The sequence below is a fragment of the Mustela nigripes genome, chromosome 14, assembly GCF_022355385.1.
Source record: "Mustela nigripes isolate SB6536 chromosome 14, MUSNIG.SB6536, whole genome shotgun sequence".
NCBI lineage: Eukaryota > Metazoa > Chordata > Mammalia > Carnivora > Mustelidae > Mustela > Mustela nigripes.
The window spans coordinates 27,933,913-27,952,035 of record NC_081570.1 but is presented as its reverse complement, the minus strand read 5'-3'; the positions used below and the strand labels follow the sequence as shown (position 1 = coordinate 27,952,035).

General features: G+C 50.8%; 1 protein-coding gene across 1 annotated transcript in view; it reads left to right on the top strand.

Annotated features, from left to right (window-relative positions):
• Window positions 1-18,123, top strand: part of GRIK3 (glutamate ionotropic receptor kainate type subunit 3) — a 222,314-nt gene that overhangs the window by 131,053 nt on the left and 73,138 nt on the right. The window contains exons 3-4 of the mRNA XM_059377288.1: window positions 10,123-10,380; window positions 17,086-17,267. Of these exons, the coding sequence (XP_059233271.1) occupies window positions 10,123-10,380; window positions 17,086-17,267 (440 nt within the window). The remainder of the gene's footprint in view (window positions 1-10,122; window positions 10,381-17,085; window positions 17,268-18,123) is intronic.

Here is an 18,123-nt window from a genome sequence, read left to right as displayed (position 1 = left end):
CAGGAAAATTGTGAGTCATAAAAATAAGCTTTACTAAATCCAGTCAGTTTTCCCCACACCTGAATTTTACAAAATAACACAAAACAAATGTCAGGTTGCATCCTTCTTTATTCGTGATACATATACAATAAGCTTCAATGACTGCACAGAAAGGACTGGAGAACTTTATTCCGAGATTCTCAGGGAGAAAAAAAAAAAAAAGCAACTTGTCAATACCTGAATGAGCTAGCAGTTTCCAAGGTGGCATATAGCACATTTGAGTATACACATATGCTCCTTCGTTACTCTTTTAAAAATATAATTTATACACACACATATTTAATTGAAATTAATTTAGAGGCTCAGATAACTCTAGAAATAGCTTCCATATATCCCTAGAGTTCCCTGGAACTCCATTTAAAAATCTCAGACCTAAGGAATCTCACTCCCAGGGAAGACAAGGTCATTTTTCCTACAATTTGCCATCATAACCCTTTGCTTTTCTTCTTCAAGACACTTACCACAATTTGTAGTTAAATAATGGTGTATATTTGATGTGTTTCCCCTTCTCTCCAATACTACTGGAAGGAAAGCTCTTTCTTGTTAACTGATAAAACCCTAGCATCTGAAAGACTGGTATGTAGTAACTACTCATTGAAATATTTATTGAATAAAACAATGAATGAATGATGTGAGAATGGGGCATGAGAGCCTGAGCAACATTACTCAGGGCTCCTGTTGGCTGAACTTAATGATAGTGTCCTTCATGCATGTTGGGTAGACTGAGGCTCATCCAAAATACCCCCTTGGTCTTTCTAAGGGGCTCCCAGTAGCTAATCAAGGTCTCCTGGACTCCCAGGTATAGACCTGCCCAAGTGCTCCCAGGAATGGGGGTGGCTCTGTTTTCCAAAGCCCCATTGTGGGTAAACATCTTAGCATAGAAAAGCAGTGTAGCATGAGCTTGGAGCCAGACTGCCTAGCCTTGCACGTTGTCCATTCTGATATTAGTTGTGACCTTGAACAATATACCTTGTGCCTCAGTTTTTTGTGCCTCCGTTTTTTTTTTTTTTCTTCTATAAAATGGACCCATTTCTGTGAAGTGCCTAGAACAGTGTCTGGCATGTACAAGGTAATTTTGCTCGTATTACTTTGGCTGGTTTGCTCTCTACCCACTGAGCCATCAGGTTCAGGGCCTCATCTACAAGTACTTTCTCCACTGTTGGTCCCTCTCTCACCTGCCCTGCTCCTCCGTGCCTGGTAAACTGAAGGGCACAGGATCCTTGACATTGAGCACAATACCCCTGACCCTTCCCTGAGTCTCAGAGCCAGCCTGCACACAAACTGGAAGAACCCCACCCTGTTAGCCTTGGAGAGTGGTCCTTTGCCCATCACCCTTCTCCTTATGCTGGCCTGTTGTCCTCTCTACCCGCATCCTCTCAGCTCTCTCTCCGCATGCCTTGTGGCCAACACTTACAGTCAGCTCTCCACCTCCCCACTGAGAGCCCCTGCTGGCATCCTCTGCCTGGCCTCGTCCAGCTAGAAAGTGACTGAACTCAACCAAAAATGCTCAGTGAAAAGGTGAGGACACAGAACAAACGCCTGGAATCAGAACAGAGGTTTACGTGGGCACGATGACCCCAAAGGGCTAGGCTGGGTATTCTGTCCATTTTTTCTAAAAGTCACTAAAATAATATGACGACTCTTCAGTAGCACACTTGCGAGTGAGCGCGGGGGCCTTCCCCAGCCAGCAGTGAGCCCAGGGCAGAACCCCAGAGTCTTCTGAGGTACTTCCTCCAGTGGGAACTTAGAGTTCCATGCAATGTGGAACTGCCAGGTAGCGGGTGAGTAGATCTGGGACAGAAACATTCAGTTTTGGAAGTCCAGCCAGAGGGGGTCATGGGACCAAAGCCATACTCCCTCATCCCCCACCACCTGACTTGTTTGCTTAAAACTCCAGCTGGTGTGTCCTGTTGTTCTTTCTCCAAACCATCAGAGCCCATGGGGTCCAGTCCAGCCCAGATGTGACTTTCCAACCACATCTGGCCTCTGGGCTCTAGCCCTGCCTGCGGTCCTGCAGGTTCCATGCTTTCTCCTACCACAGGGTTTTTGCACTTGCTATTCTCTTTGTGATGCCCCTTCCCTATCCCACCCCTGCCCTGCTACTTGTCTAGGTCTTCAGAGGAGCCCACCCCAAGTCCCCAGACAAGGTCCAGTCTTCACCTCTTAAAGCTCTGGACTTTTCCTTTACAACTGTGATCCCTGGATGCTTGTGTGTGTGTGTGTGTGTGTGTGATTATATGATTATTGTCCACATCTTCTCCTCTATTATGTCTTTTTGCCTCTTCACTGCTGTCCTAAAGAACCATTGTTCTGACTACCAGTGCCATACATATGCTCCTCTGCCCATTTTTGAACTTTACACAAATAGAATACCAGTGTGTATATTTTGGCAATGTGTAGAATATACCCTTGAGATTCATCTATGTTATTGGATATAATAGGAATCCATTTATTGTTGTGTAGTGGTCCAATATACAAATACACCACAATTTTTTTAAAGATTTTGTTTATTTAGTTGTCAGAGAGAGAGAGAGAGAGCGAGCACTGGCAGATGGAGGCAGAGGGAGAAGCAGGCTCCCTGCCGAGCAAGGAGCCCGATGTGGGACTCGATCCCAGGACACTGGGATCATGACCTGAGCCAAAGGCAGCTGCCCGACCAACTGAGCCACCCAGGCGTCCCACACCACAATTTTTAAACTAAAACGTATCATTGGATATTCAAGTTGTTTCCATTTGGGCCCAGAAAGCAGTGCTGCTATGAACATTCTTGTAGATATCTTTTGGTGCACAAACGTGCACAAATGTTTTTTGGTGGGTAGACACGCAGGAGTGGAAGTATGAGGTCACAGGATGTCATGTGTTCAGCCAGATGGCTCTCCAGAGTCCGGGCAGCAGGACCCTGGGGGGCTCATGGCAGTGGGGAACGGTCGACACCATCATGAACACTTGATAAAGTCACTTTTATTTCTGGTGGTCGTGTGGTGGATATCTCATTGTAGTTTCACTTTGTATTTCCCTGGTGACCGGAGGTCCTGAGCATCTTTTCAAATTTTCATAGATCATTCAGACCTTCTCTTTCCTGGAGTGATTTTTGAGCCTTTTAACCATTTTTAAAATGGAGCTGCTTGTCATTTTTTTATTGACTTGTAGGAGTCTTTTACATATGGTGGGTAGGAGTCCTTTGTGGGACTTGTGCATTGCCTGTATTTGCAGCAAGGGAGCTTGCCTTCCCACTGTCTTAGAAACACCTTTTGAGGAACAAAGTTCTTAACTTAAGGAGGTCTGATTTGTCAATATTTTCCATTACAGTTAATGGCTTTGTGTTCTATTTTTGTCTATCTTCGAGTCATGAAGATTTGCTCCCACATCCTAGAAGCTCTGTTGTTTTGTCTTTCATGGTTAGCTCTAGGACCTGTCTCACACTGATTTTCTCTGTATAGTGGGAGGTAGGGGTTGAGGTTTATTTTTTCTACACAGTGTTGCTGAGAGTGAAAACTGGTTGAACTTCTCAGGGGAGTTTGGAAGTGTCCACTAAAGTGAGACATATGCCTGCAAGAGAGTTCCTGTCCACTTTATTGATAATAGCTGAATGTTACAGGAAATAAATTAAAGGATCATCGACAGGAGAATGGATAGATTGGGGTATAGTTGTTCCATGGAATTTAAGTTAACAATTAAAAAAAAAAAGGAAAAAATAATTCTCCCTCCACAAAACATCATGGATGAGCCTCGCAGGCATGATGTCGAGTGAATAAACAGTGGTCGTTTCTGGGAAAGGGAGGAGTGTGCAGCACATATTAACTGGAAAGGGGAAGAGATAACCTTCCTAGGTGTTGGGAATGTTTTATATTTTGATCCAAGTAGTAGTTACATGGATGCAATTATGTATAAAATTTCATGGAAGTCTGTACCTAAAACTGATGCACTTTACTATATGATATTACATCTCAATAAAAAAAGTTTAAGAGGTTCCTCTCTGCCATCACTTTCCCTTAATGACCCTCCTATGGATACCATACCCAAGACAGACCCCTGCTGTCGTTAGAACGACCACTGTCTGGTCCTGGAGGCATTTCTGCAGTTGGATCCTGCTTCCCCCTTAGGCATACTCCATCCCTTGGGGAGTCCCTTGTTCCCATGATCTTTATTTTTTCTTTTGATCTTTGGTTTTTGTAAATGTATTCCTCTGAAGCATCATTAGGGCTCTTCTGGGGGATGACCTTGGGCTTAATTCTAATTAACCCAATGAAAATGATTAATCCTGCCATCACAGCTGGATCTGGCCACCTTGGGCCACGTCGGGGGAGCGGGCGCCGTGCACAGAGCCTGGCACGTCCACCAGCTCCGCTCGAATTAGTCCTTCCCTCCACGGGAGGTCCAAGAGGCCTTTCCCCCATTCAAAGGGACTTTCACTTATTGTCTTTATTTTTAACTGTTTTGTGGAAAATTAAAAGATGAGTGACTGCCAAACAGTGTCTGAGCCAGCAACCCAGAGAGTGCCTGTGTTTTCTTCCAAGCCTGACCAGAGCAGACCTGGAATCGACCCAGCACTCCCCAGGCTCCTCTGCCTTCACTTATTCTCTGGGCTGCTCAATTCCTTTTAAGAAACAAATTGATTGGGGTAATTTTTGCTATAACTACAATTGCCATGGAAAGGGGGTGAGGGGGGCTGCATTCAGGCTGTGGACTCCTGCAATGACTGTGAACCATTGAGCTACTGTAAAATGACCAGAAAATGGATTCCAAATTGAAGCTACAAATAATGTAATTACTGCAGTGTGTGCTCAGGGCTGCCAGAACAAGAGTTGGCTGCTGCCCTGGAAACATCTGGAGATAAAGCTGCTGCTGCTGCTGCTGCTGCTGCTGCTGCTGCTGCTGCTGCTGTAACCACTGCCCTGGTCCCTCAGGGGCAGCAGCACTCTTCCAGGCTGGAAGAGCTTCCGAAGGTGGAAGGAACATGGAGGGGGCAGAAAAAGGGATGAGGAGAGAGGTGAAAGAGAAGAAATAGGTGATGGACAGGTGCTTCCTGGCACCCAGCCATGAGATATAATCACTGTATCTCTGGTAGGATGAACCTCAGCATGGCCATCATCCTCCTATCACCACCGTTGTCACTACTGTCAATGCCAATGCACCATCACCAGTTCCTGTTGTCACCATCAACAGTGGTATCACCTCCACTCTTCACACCATCACCACCACCATCACGGTCACTACTATCATCATCACCATCACTGCCATACATCCACAGCTTCATCATCACCAGTCTCATCAGTGCCAACACCCTCGCCATCATTCCTACTACCATGGTCAGTCATGACATTGACATCTTCATCACCAATCTCATCAGTGCCAACATCATTATCATCTTTCCTACTACCATTGGCAGTCATGATATTGACATCTTCATCAACATCAATCTCATCAATCACACCCCTGCCAACATCCCCACCCCATGATCATCCTCTTCCTCATCCTCACCATTGTCATGGTGCCAGAATCTTCATCATCATCACTAGCCTCATCAACACCAACATCATCACACAATTACTGTCATCACCATCAGACTGTTATTACATCCTCTCTCATCAATGTGCATATCACCATCATTATTCTTACCATCACCATTGCTATTACATCACAACATTGACATTTTACCATCATCAATCCCATCATCATCACACCATTATGCCACAATGTCAACATTATCATCAGTTCCATCTTTGTCGGTGCCATGGCCGTGATCATCAATAGTATCGTCATCGTCCTCACCGCCATCACTTTTAACTTTGTCTTCACGGTTGAGGTCAAAATCAAAATTGCCCCCTTCAAGATCATCCTTATAATCCTCTGCAGAACCATAATTTGTGTTTGGTCTACTCTCCCTTGCCTCAGCCAAACCAGATACCTAGACCTTGGACCCAGGCAGGGGACCATGATCTAAGAGGCTGGGCTGGGTAGGGGTGAGAGCATAGGAAGAATTTGCCTGCCTGTTTCCAGGCAGTATCAAAGGGGGAAATCCAAAAGGCAGATACTTGGAAGTGGTAGTGGAGGGAATGAAAGATAATAGTCGTTTGACCAAGTTATCCATTAGAGGGTCCCAGAGGCAAAAGGAAAAAGATAGAGATAGGAGGCATAGGATGGAAACCAAGGATATCAGAGGACAGCTAGAAGGTTCAAAATAGGGTTAGAAGATAGTGCATGAGAGAAAATTACAGATTTTATAGAGTGTCCACAGCTTGAGGGGAGTGACCAAGCCTGGACAGCCATCACTCACTGTTGCTATCTCCTTCATGTTTTATCTAACCTCCATGGCTACACAGTAACTCACACATGATCTCTTCCTCATGGAGCACCTGCTCTCAGGGGACAAAGTGGCCAGAGGGACACTCAACACCCAGGGAAGCAACATGAATAAGCAGTAAGTGGACAGGTCAGGGCCTGGCCTCCTTGAGGCAAGAGCCCTTAAAAGAAGACTTCCTGAAATGGGACAAATTATCGACAAACCCAGGGTCCTATTTTGGAAGCATTTATTTTCACTGGGGTTGATCCCACACGGAGTGCTGCTCCAGGCTTATTGACTGTAGGGTGACAAGAGTGGGGACAGCAGCACTTCTCTGACTTGGACTCCAGTCCCACAGCTGTAGGAGCACCAGGGAGCTGCCACGTGCCCCACTGGGTGTCTTCTCCTGCACTTGGTACTGGCCACAAGGAATCCCAGTCACCCAGGAGATGCTCCCTATGTTGGTCTTGCTGCTTCCCATGCATGGTTGCCCTGGCGCATGTTCCATGTGGCTCCAGCAGCCTCTTGACAATAACTAGCTCCCCCCACCAAGAGTGCTGTATCTTTCACCCAAGGTACAAGTGGCATTCTCTGGTGTTCTTGAGGGATGTACAAAGTTCAGGGAAAATACGGTCTATATTTCCTCCTGGTCCCAGGAGACAGTAAGGGAGGAGAGGTTGGAGGGTCAAGGAAGAGGAAAAAATACACTAAAGACTACCCATTCTGATCAACTGAAAACCACTCCATATCTCTGCATCCACTGGGACCACCATTAGCCCAGGCAAGAGGGCCCCTTTCTCTGGGTCTGTGCTTTGGGCAGGAGGCTGCCCTTGCCCTCCCCTGGTCATTATCTCCTCCCAGGACAAAGGGTCAGTGGGACAAAGGGCACTTGCTTACCAGGAGCCTGTGCCCTGCCATTTTAGACTTTGCTCCAAGTATCTAGAACCCTGAATTTCCTACCCAGTTGGCCCTGAGCCCACCTCTAGGCCTGCATGAGCCTCTTCCCTGGGCTGTTCTCCAGAGGGAGAGCCATACTGCCAGGGCACACTTCTAGGCCCCTTCCAAGGGGTGAGCAAAGGGCAGCTGTTTGTAGGGGTATGGACAAAGCTCCGACATAGGAAGGGGTATCCACATGGAGAGCAAGGTCCTCCTTACAGATTAGGGTGAGCCAGCAGTAAAAGAGGGGGACAAGCTTGAGCTGGTGCCACCCTTCCCCACATCTCTGTGTATGGGAAGTCTCCACACCCATCTGATTTTCCAGGTTGCTAGAGAAGTGTATTTGTTAGGGTAGGAGGAAACGGTGTGTTTTATATAACAATTTGTTAGCTTGGCTTATAGTGCTTAAATATTTAGCCATATAATATGTGGTCTGGGGCCCTGCAAACCTTAAGGGTGGCCTGAGACCAGTAGGTCATTCCCAGAGGCCCTCGGGACGGCCAGGATGTGTCTAAATCCACCGCCCCTCAATGCTTAGGCGATGTCTTGCCTCCTTCTACATGCACCATATGTTCATAAGTGTGCACGTGGCACCATTCTCACAGCCACAGGCTGGTGAGTTTGTGAACACTCTATGGATAGATCGGTTAGGGCTCTTCTGGTTGCGAGGGACAAAACACCAAATCCTCCGTGGCTTAAGCAAAAAGAGAACATACCAGTTCACATGCCCAAGGTCCAAAGTTGAAACTGACCAGGGGCTCTTATTTCTTCCTCCCCTTTGGCTCTGTTCACCTGCCTACTGACTCTGTTCCCAGACAAGCACTGCATTTTCTTTGGGAGCACAGGGTGGTTATCACAGCTCCATATCTTATTTCCACATCCCGTTGCAGAGGGAGAGTCCTACCTTCTGGGTGCGAGGTCCCGTGGCTCCCCATTGGCTCTAACTGGTGACATGACCATCCACCAACCCAGTATCTGGGGCCTGAAGAAGGCCTGTTTCTAAGGCATGCTCTAGCCCTCATAGCCAGGGCGTGGGAGAGGTGGGAGCCAGAAGAAAAATCAAAGTTGCCAAAAAAAAAGGGCGAGAGCTCCTGGGGAGTCCTTCTCCTGACTGCCCCCAGAAAGGTCCCACTTTAAGGATCTTTGAGGCACAATCCTTAAATGAGCCTGTGTCTGCCCTTGGAGCCCCAGCTGTCTCTCTCTCTCTCTCTGCCTGCCTCTCTGCCTACTTGTGATTTCATTCTCTCTCTGTCAAATAAATAAATAAAATTTTTAAAATAAAAAATAAATAAATAAATCTCTGCTGTGCCTATCAGGGTTTGCCCTCCCCAGAAGCACCTGCCCTCTGACCTGCCTGAGCCCCTCCCCAGGAGGGGAGCGCCTTTCAGGAGCCCCTGGGCTTCCTCCCCCACCCAAGAATGTAAACTGTTTGAGGGCAGGGAGTCAGTACTGGTTCATTCAGCAGAGGCTGGTGAAGCACCTGGTCAGGCCAAGTACTGCTTTGAGCACGTTTAGGTGCTATTCAGGTACCGTTTATTGTTGATAGACCGATAAGCAACATAGATCAAGCCCTTGCTGCCTTGACTTACATTCTAGTGGGAGGACAAAGTCAACAAACCAGACTTCTGGTGATCATTTAATAAAGAAACAAAGCAGGGTATGGGGTTTTGGAGTCTGGCTGGAGGATTCTTATTACAAGTCGGGCAAGTGATACTTCTTTAGTAAGACCAGGTGGATGCAGAAACCTGAGGGAAGGGAAGGAGGAAGTCATGCAGATATCTGAGCAGAGAGCACTTCAGCTAGAAGGGACCATAAGTGCAAAGGCCCTGAGGCAGGAGTGTGCTTAGCGTGTCTGCAGAGCATCATGGAAACCAGTGGGGATTGAGGGCTGTGAGGAAGGGAGAGAAGGATGGGAGTTGAAGTCAGAAAAGTGGTGATGGTGATGAGGACAGGGGTGGGATAGGGGTGGGGAAGAACTGCAGCGAGCAGGGCCTCATCTGTCGCCATGAGGATTTCGGCTTTTAGACCAAGGGACATTGGAGCCTCTGGGGCAAACATGTGATGTCACCACTTGAGGCTGGAAGAGGTAAGAAGTAGGGAGGGTCCCTGAGGAAGCTGGGGCCAGCAAGAATGCGCCAGCAGTAGTGCCAGCGGAAGAAGATGGTGGCTGTGGCAAGAAGTTCTGATTCTGGAACATTCCGAAAGTGACACAGCAGGAGTGGGATGTGGGACAACAGAGAACGAGAGGAGTGAAGAGGAAGCCAATGTTCAGGGTCTAAGCCACTGGAATAGTGGAAGTGGTTTACTGAGGAGGGGAGCCTGGAGGAGGAAAGGGGGTGGCGTTTGGGACACGTTTGGTCTGAAATGCGTCTCGGACGCAGGCACATGGTAGTGTCCTGCAAGACAGGAGATGAGCACGTTGAACTTTGGGGAACAGACTGGGGCTAGAAGTTTCACAGTTGCCACAGAGAGATGTTTCACCCTCGCTGTCTCTTGGCCTTTCCCCCGCCGCCCAGATCAGGGCCGGTCCCAGAGCTAGGGGTGCTCAGCACAGTGAGGACAGCATCAAAAGTAACCCCATCTCTGTTTCATAAGCAGGGCTAAGGGTCTCGTATGCACAATCTCACTCAACCTTCCCAATATCCATGAGTCAGGGTGATTGTAACCCCAGCTTCCAGAGGAGGAAGCCGAGATTCAGAAGGACCCTTCCTCGTCTGCCCTTGGAAGGTTCCAGCTGCTGTCTCCCCTCGCTGTGTTTATGGGATCACGGAAATCACTGCACCCCTGTGTGCACAGCCCCCAGCTGCCTGACGAGGCCCAGCACTGAGCCCCTCACCATCCCCCCACCCCCGCCTCTGTTGCAGCCTGTGACCAGCTGGCCCTGGGCGTGGTGGCGATCTTCGGGCCATCACAGGGCTCCTGCACCAACGCCGTCCAGTCCATCTGCAATGCTCTGGAAGTGCCCCACATCCAGCTGCGCTGGAAACACCACCCTCTGGACAACAAGGACACCTTCTACGTGAACCTCTACCCCGACTACGCCTCCCTCAGCCACGCCATCCTCGACCTGGTCCAGTACCTCAAGTGGCGATCGGCCACCGTGGTCTATGACGACAGTACAGGTGGGTAGCCGGGAGTGGTTGGACTGAGGGTAGGGGGTGAGGGAGGTAGAGACCCAGGATTTGCTCGCCCAAATCAACTGCCCCTGAGAGAGGATGCATGCTCACGCCCAAGCCTAGCTGGACGCCCAGACACTTGCCCCCCTGCACTGCCTCGCAGCCCAGGACCCACCGGCCACACTCACCCTTCACTCCGCCACAACCCACCTCACACCTTCCCCACACTCCCACCTCCGCCCCCCTACAGCATGCTCTCAGCCCACCCAGCGCCCGCACTCACCCTGCACAAACCGTGCCCCCCCCACCCCGCCATACCGCCGGCTCTCTTAGACTCACATTCGCATCTGCAGCAAATGTGGGCGGCCCCATGCTGACTGCGGACACAGGCTCTGGATCCATGGGCAGGGGTGCGTGCTGGCTCTGACACTTGCTAGCTGGATAGCACAAGGCTGTTTCCTCTCTTCTTCTTCCTTTCTAAAAACTCAAGTCCCAAGACATTTCTTAGCCTGGCCTCTTAAGAAAAAGTGACCTTGGCAAGTCACTTAACCCATCTGGCCCTTCTCTGGGCACGTGTCAAGTCAAGAGCTATAGCATCTAAGCTGGAGAAAAGCCTTCTTCGGCATTCTGCAGCCTGTGATTCTATGTCAGCTCTTGATTACCCTCTAATGAGGAGTGGGAATCACAGGGAGTGAATCCCTCAGAAAAGCTGTCTGTTTAACTTGGGATTCTACAAGCCTCTATTGTGTTCCTGCTATGCCCACAGTACCAGACAGGAGATCAAGGAAGGCAGGGCCCCTGCCCCAACTCGGTGCCCCCAGCATGAGCTGTCTGCCATTGAGGGGCATGAGGACCCCACACCAGGTCACGGCCAGCATTCCGGCAGCCCTATTAGATGGTCTTACTTAGCACATTGCCAGGAAGGGCTGTGGTGGCTTGTCCAGACTATGAGCCTTGTGTGCCCGGTACAACAGAGATGTTTTTAAATGCTTATTGAACTGAACTGAATTGAATTGAATTAAAAATCAGGATGAAATCATTAAATATTGCAAGAAGAGAGTCCTGGGCACCGGTAAGGGAGAAGAATGAGGATGTCATAATCCCATCGTCTTAGGAGGAGTGAATCCTATGGTAGGGGTGTGAGCACATCCCCAGAGGTCACTGGTTATTCCAGGCCATCATAGCTGAGAGTCAAGTGACAGGTACATACAGTCAGTGCCAAGGCACTCAGGGAGAGGAAGCCCGGTGGGCTTGGCTGATCTGGGCTGACTTACCAGAGGGAGAGAGACAAGAGTGGGGCCTCGAGGGTGAACAGACAGAGAGAAGGCATGAGGGCATCACCAGTGGCTGGGACAGCCTGAGCGAAAACCAAGGAGGACCGATTGTGCGTGGCAGCCTCCTCAAGAGTGCAGCCTGGCAGGGGGAGAAGATTCAAGTTCGGAAGATGGGAGGAAAAGGTCAGATAAACAGAATGTATCAGGCTGTGCAAAGGTTCCACTGTCTGACTTCGGAGTTCACACCTGATCTTGGGAGCAGCCAAAGCGCACTGAGTGTTGTTGAGCACAGAAGTAGAATAATGAAAGCAGAGTTTCTCGGAAGGTGGCTATGACGGCATCTCGTGGGGCGGGTGGCCGGGAGAGCCAGGAGCCAGAAGTCACGTGGGGGTTGGCCACCTTGTTGTGGGCAGGGACAAAGGAGGCCTGGGTTTGAGGGGCTGCCTAGAAGAGAACTCGGGGCCAGGACGGCAGGAAAGAACTAGACATGAACAGGGTGATGCCGCGAGGGTCACAAAGCAGTGAGAAGAGACGCAGGGGCGGACCACAGCCCCGCAGTCCTAGGGTCTTCGGACTAGAGGGGCTGGGGGCAGAGGCTTTGTGGAGGAGGGATGCCCTGCTCTGAGGTTGCTCAGAGCAGATGCTAACGCCTGGAGCTCCCTCTCCTCCAGTGCCTTCGCTCTGAGGATATGAGCGAGCCTCTCAATTATCAGCTCGGAAGGCCTGGTATGCCCGGCCGCCTCTGGGGGTGGGGGGGCACACACTCTCCTCCAGCATGATTAACTTCGCAAAAGAGAGGGGATCCCATCTTCATTTCTTCACTCTTACCAGTGCCCAGAACACCCTTTCTTGCAGGATTTAATTAGAGTTTAATTCAACTTGATTTTCAATTCGGTTCAATTCAGTTTAACAAACATTTAAACACACGAGGGAGTCTGGGAGGGAGCGGGTTTGGTCAAGAACACACTGGGCACTAGGGATTCAGTCAAATAATAGGAAGACTTTGATGAGTACTGGCGGGTGGTAAGAGGTGTCCTCCCAGAATCAGGATGTTTCAAAGGGACAACGTGGCAGGTCATCAAGCCCCCCCAGAATGGGAGGCAGTTCAGAGCAGGCTTGGGCTGGATTTGCTTTGGGGGCAGCATGCCTTTGGATATTCGGGCTGGACTCACAGACATCCCGGTTCCCACTGACTCAAGCAATGGGCACTTCGTTCTCTGACGGACAGGAGTCTGGAGGTGGTCCTACCCAGGGCTGGTTTAGCAGCTCAATAGAGCTGGGGCACTGGCTCCATTTCCTTCCAGGTCTCTTGGCTTCTCTCTCACTGTCAAAATAGAGCTGCTCCAGCTCCAAGCAGCTCATCCTCACGTGCTAACATCCCAAGAAATAGAAGGAAAGAAGAGCCAAAGAGATTGTTCTTAATGTGACTCATGCCTCTTATCAAGGAGGAAAATTTGTCTAGGAACTGTCCAGCAGACCATCCTGGACAGCTCACCGAGTCGGTGGTTACTACCCTGAGCACAGTCGGATAGGAAAGGGAGTGCCCCCTGACTGGCTTTTAAGCAAGCCCCCGTCAGCTATGGGCATTGGCACCCTGCCACCCGAGCCATATCCTGGTTCTCTCAGCATGTTAGAAGAGGGCACGCCCATCTCTATAATTAGTGGTGCTTTGTCTGCCAACCACTCCCCAAAATTCAGTGGCTTTGAATACAAAGCATGTGTTTATCTCACAAGTCTGTGGGGTTGCTGATTGGCTGAGCTTGGCCAGGTGGTGGTTCTGATCTCAGCTGGATCCCTCCCCTGCTGGGGGGGTCATTGAACTGTTGGTGGAGATGAAAGGCATGAGCAGGCTAGCCTTGGGCACATGGTCATGACAATTGCAGAGGTGCAAAAGAAGAGACCCAGGGTGCCCTTCCGTTTCTACTGTCTGCTTGTGACCCGCCCGCTGATACACCATTGGCTAACACAGGTTACATGCTGGAGCCCAATATCCTGTGTGAGGCGGGTCACCTGCGTGCAGTCAGAGATCACCTGCAAAGTTACCTGGCTAAGGGTGTAGCTACAGAGTGGGGTGAAGAATTTAGGTCATCCCTACAATCTACTCTTTTTGAGTGTGCCTGGGGCCTCACAGATGACAATGGCCACATTATGACACAGGGAGGTCAATGGCATTGAGAAAAGAGTTGTTAACAGTTTCTAGAAGGAGGGGGGTGTGGTGTGGTGCCGCAGCCTCATGGAAAAGCACCAGGGTTAGTCAGGAGGCAGGAGCAAGAGGAAAGCATGGGCAAGAGCCTTTCTCTACTCTAAACCCTTTGATTACCTCATGACCATAAGATAGCCTAGATGACAATAGGTGGGATTTGTTCGGTGGGAATGTCCTCAATGCGGCAGGAAGCAAAGCAGAAATTGGGGTTTGATTGGAGGGCTTATTATATGATCTTGTGTACCCATCAAAAACACAGGGACAAGAAGAATGGAAACAACTTTGGCCCATGATTTCAGGAACATCAGTGAGAGAATTTCGCAAATGATTATATTATAGGAAGCAGCAGGGTTTGCCCTGTGACCTGTGACAAGTGGTCACCTTTGTAACCTCATCTGCACACAAAGGCAAACTGATATCAAGGGCAAAAGGAAGGGTCTTAGAAAAAGCCGAGGTGAAGGACCCCAACGTAAGAGCCAGAAGGTTGGGTCTCAAATCCCAGTCCCACTGCTAGCGTGCCGTAGAACCTTACCCTCCGTGGGCCTCTGTTTCTTTGTAACCCTGGCACAGGTGGCGTGCCTTCTAGGATAGGGAGATGTTTAAATAGGGTAATGAATGCAGAAGTGCTTTGTAAGTGAAAAGCATGATTCTAACAACCATGATTCACTGTAGATATTTTGAGAGAGATTGATTAGGGAAGCAGCGAGGAAGGAAGGCTCATCTCAGGCAAGTAAGAGCCTCGTCCTCTGCTGGGGTGGGCTGAGATGAGCCTCTGGTCTCCTTCGGGAATACACTGATGAGAAGGAGGTCTGACATTTGCTACCGGAGAATGTGGGTCACTGTGCATTACACGGGGCAATGCACTTGGCTGACAGGAAGACTCCGGTGGTCTCTGCTCCAGCGTGCAGGCTGTCCCTGTCCTCACGTCCTGGATCCCCAAAGCTCACGTGCCTGCTGCTGCCGTGCATGCCTCCCAACACTGAGCGAGTCGGAGCGAAGTGAAGGCGGGGCGCCTCCCAGGGTAACAAGTGTGAGAGGGCAGCATCGTTCAGCCCCACTGAGAATTTCTGGTGCCAGATGGGGAAAGAGGATGACGCTGGTGTGTGTTCCAGAGGAGATGGTGGTCCCTCCCTCCTCGGCGCGGGTCAGCTGATGGCCCCTTCCGGCTCCATCTCGAGTCTGGTATTGGGAAGCCCTGTCGCCCCTATTAGATCCAGACCACTGCAGACTCCAGAGCCCTTCCCAGCCCACACACCTGGGTATGGGACCTTCCAGGGGGGTGGGGGGAATCCTGAGGCCGGTGGCCATGGCAAAGCCTGTTTGGGAGCTCCTTGGGAAGCTCAGGTCACGGGGATAGATCTCTGTCCTCCCCAGCCGAGGGGAATGGTGTATGCCAGATGGCCTCCCTCACGTCCAGCCCTCCGGAATTCGAAGAAGAAGCTGAACAGATCCAGGCATTTGTAATCAGAAATGGCTTTGGAAACCCAGAGGCTCTGTTGGAAGGCTTTCAAAGTAGGCGGTCTGTGTGAGGGGGACTCCGTCCAGATAGGGGACACTGCAATAGTAACTTTAATCCAGAGCAAACTAGCTTCACCAAAAAAAAAAAAGGGAGGGGGAGGGGATTTGAGGAAGCTCAAGAGTCATTTTAGCTTCAGGTACTGTTAGATCCAGAGGCTCAAATGGGTATCATTAGGATTTATTTGGCCTGACTTCTGCCATGTTGGAATCCTTCTCAGGTTCTATGTGGTGATGCCTAGACTTACTGCCTCCCTATTTGGAGGTAAGTGGAAAAGGGTGTATTTCTTACCAGTTGCTCTGGTACCATTTCTGGAAGTCATCTGATAGGACCACCTGGCATCACCCACCCATCTCTGAGCCCATCCCTATGCCTAGAGGAATGTGCGGGCTGATTGGCCAGGCTGGGGCACGTGCTGTGCCCTGAGAGCTGGGGATGGACTCCTCGGAGTCACATGGTCCAAGCACGGGGGAGGAGTTGCTCCCCAGAGGAGAAGCAGACTGCCATTCGTGGGGGAATGGAGCAGAGCTGAGTGGAGTGTGCAATCGAGACACAGACCCTGAGCCCTGAGCGTGGGCAGACAGCCCAGTGGGACCCCGGCCCCTGTTGGCTCAGCCCCTCCCTGAGTGGGGAGGGGGTATCAGAAGGCTTACTCCCAGGCTAAACAGAAGGGAGTCAGCAAGAATGGACCTTGAAATAGCAACGGAAATCAACTTAATTAGACCTAAGTAAGCCATTTGTCTCCAGGAAGTGACATTCAGTTTTCCCTGGAAGTCCCCAAATTAAGTGGTTTTGCAAAATGCCAAGGTGGAGGATGGATTTTTCGGTGTAGGGAGGAAAAAACAGTAAGTCAGTTCAATTATGGTGATTTGTGTTGAGGGCCTCGTAAGTGCCAAGCCCCATGCTAGGGTCTGTGGGGACCCAGCCCATGAGGTTAAGGCCATGGCTGGACGAGGGAGTGAGATGAGGCCAGAGGAGGCTAGTGCTGAGGGAGGAGGGAGGGGGATGGCGTGTCTTGTTTGGAAAGAGCAGTAAGGGTAGGCTTCCTGGAGGAGGTGATTGCGCAGAGCCTGGAAAAATCAGTCAGGTTTACTGAGGTAGGCTGCCCTTGGGTTGGGGGCACAAATACCTCTTTGCCTTACATAGTCCAACAGTTGGTACACCTGAGCCTGCAGCCTTCACTTGTGCCCATGTCCTGGAGGTAGGTTCCCAACTTCCCAGTGTCATACATGGGGTGACGAAGAGGGGTGACCTCTGGTTTGGACTCCATAAAGGCTAGTGTAGAGGGGAGGATGTAGACGTGGTTTTCAGGAATTTGCTGTCTGTACCTACTGCTAAATCTGTACATGTGTCTGTGTGTCTGTGTAGGCACAGGCTTTGATGTGCACGTGTAAGGAAGTCCCAACATATGTCTGTGTCAGCAAACATGTCCCTCTAAGCATGTGTTTGTACGTGCCCACATATCCAGGAACGTGTGCCGGCATGTACAGCCTAGTGCACACGGCCATACCCAAGAATCCTGGTGCCATGTCTGGACCCACGTGGCTCTGTCCACACACCTGCCCAAAGCTCTGTGGGCCACGCATCCGTGTCTGTGTGTCTGTGTGTGGTCACAGACCTGCAGCCACAGGCCATGTGCTCACCCGAGTCCGTGGAGGGTGACAGCCGTGTTTACCTGTGTGTACATGTGTGTCTTTTGCACCCCGGGGACCTCCCAGGGCTCATCCGCCTGCAGGAGCTCATCATGGCCCCGTCGAGGTACAATATCCGCCTGAAGATCCGCCAGCTGCCCCTTGACTCGGACGACTCGCGCCCGCTACTCAAGGAAATGAAGCGGGGCCGGGAATTCCGCATCATCTTCGACTGCAGTCACACCATGGCCGCCCAGATCCTCAAGCAGGTGTGTGAGTGCCAGCCAGCCCAGGGCATGGAAGGGAGGGGCAGGACCTGCCTGGCCCTTCCCCCTCCCCCACTTTCCCCATTCACCCACAGCCAGGAGGTGACTGGAGCCGGATGGGGGTGGGGGGAGCCCAGCTCTGCTTCAGTGTGGCTGCGTGAACTGACCCCTGTGTGTGAGTTTCTGCAGCGGCAGAATGGACACGCGTGGTCTCCACGGTCTGAGCCCGCATGAGGACGGAGCGATGCCAGGGCTGAGCCCAGCCTAGTGCCTGGTGGCTCTTGCCTCAGTGCTCACTTCTGGGCTATGGCTGCAGGTGGGAAGCAGGGGCTGAAGCGGCACAGGACCAAACATCTCGGGAAGCCCTGGGAGGCCTCGGGGTGGCAGGAACAGTCACCGGTGGGGGGAGGGGGGACACTGCGTCTTCTGTGATGAGTTCCCCGTGGCCCAGAACGCTTGTGGTTATTCTACTACTGGGAGGTTTATTGAAGTTCCCCGTGCCATCTGCTCAGCTCTGCAGCGACCGTGGGGGAGGGAGATGGCTCTGGGTCCTGGATGGGCCTCTGTTCCTTTCCAGACACAGCCCGGTGTGGCATGCTGGGAACCAGAGCCATCTCTGCCAGCTACCTAAGAAATAAACAGCAAAATCGCCCACAGCCTCCTTGGAGGGTGCCGCAGCTGAAACCCAGAACGCTCCCATTTGAGCCTGTGCTTTGTGTAAAAGGCAATTATACGGTCCCAGAAAGTGGCCTTGGTGATTGAAGGAGGCGTTCTGTAGAGTTCTAAGTCCTGACCTGGCGGGGTGGAACTGGAGAGGAACTGACCTAGCACAGGGGGCTAGGTGCCGTGCCAAGGATAC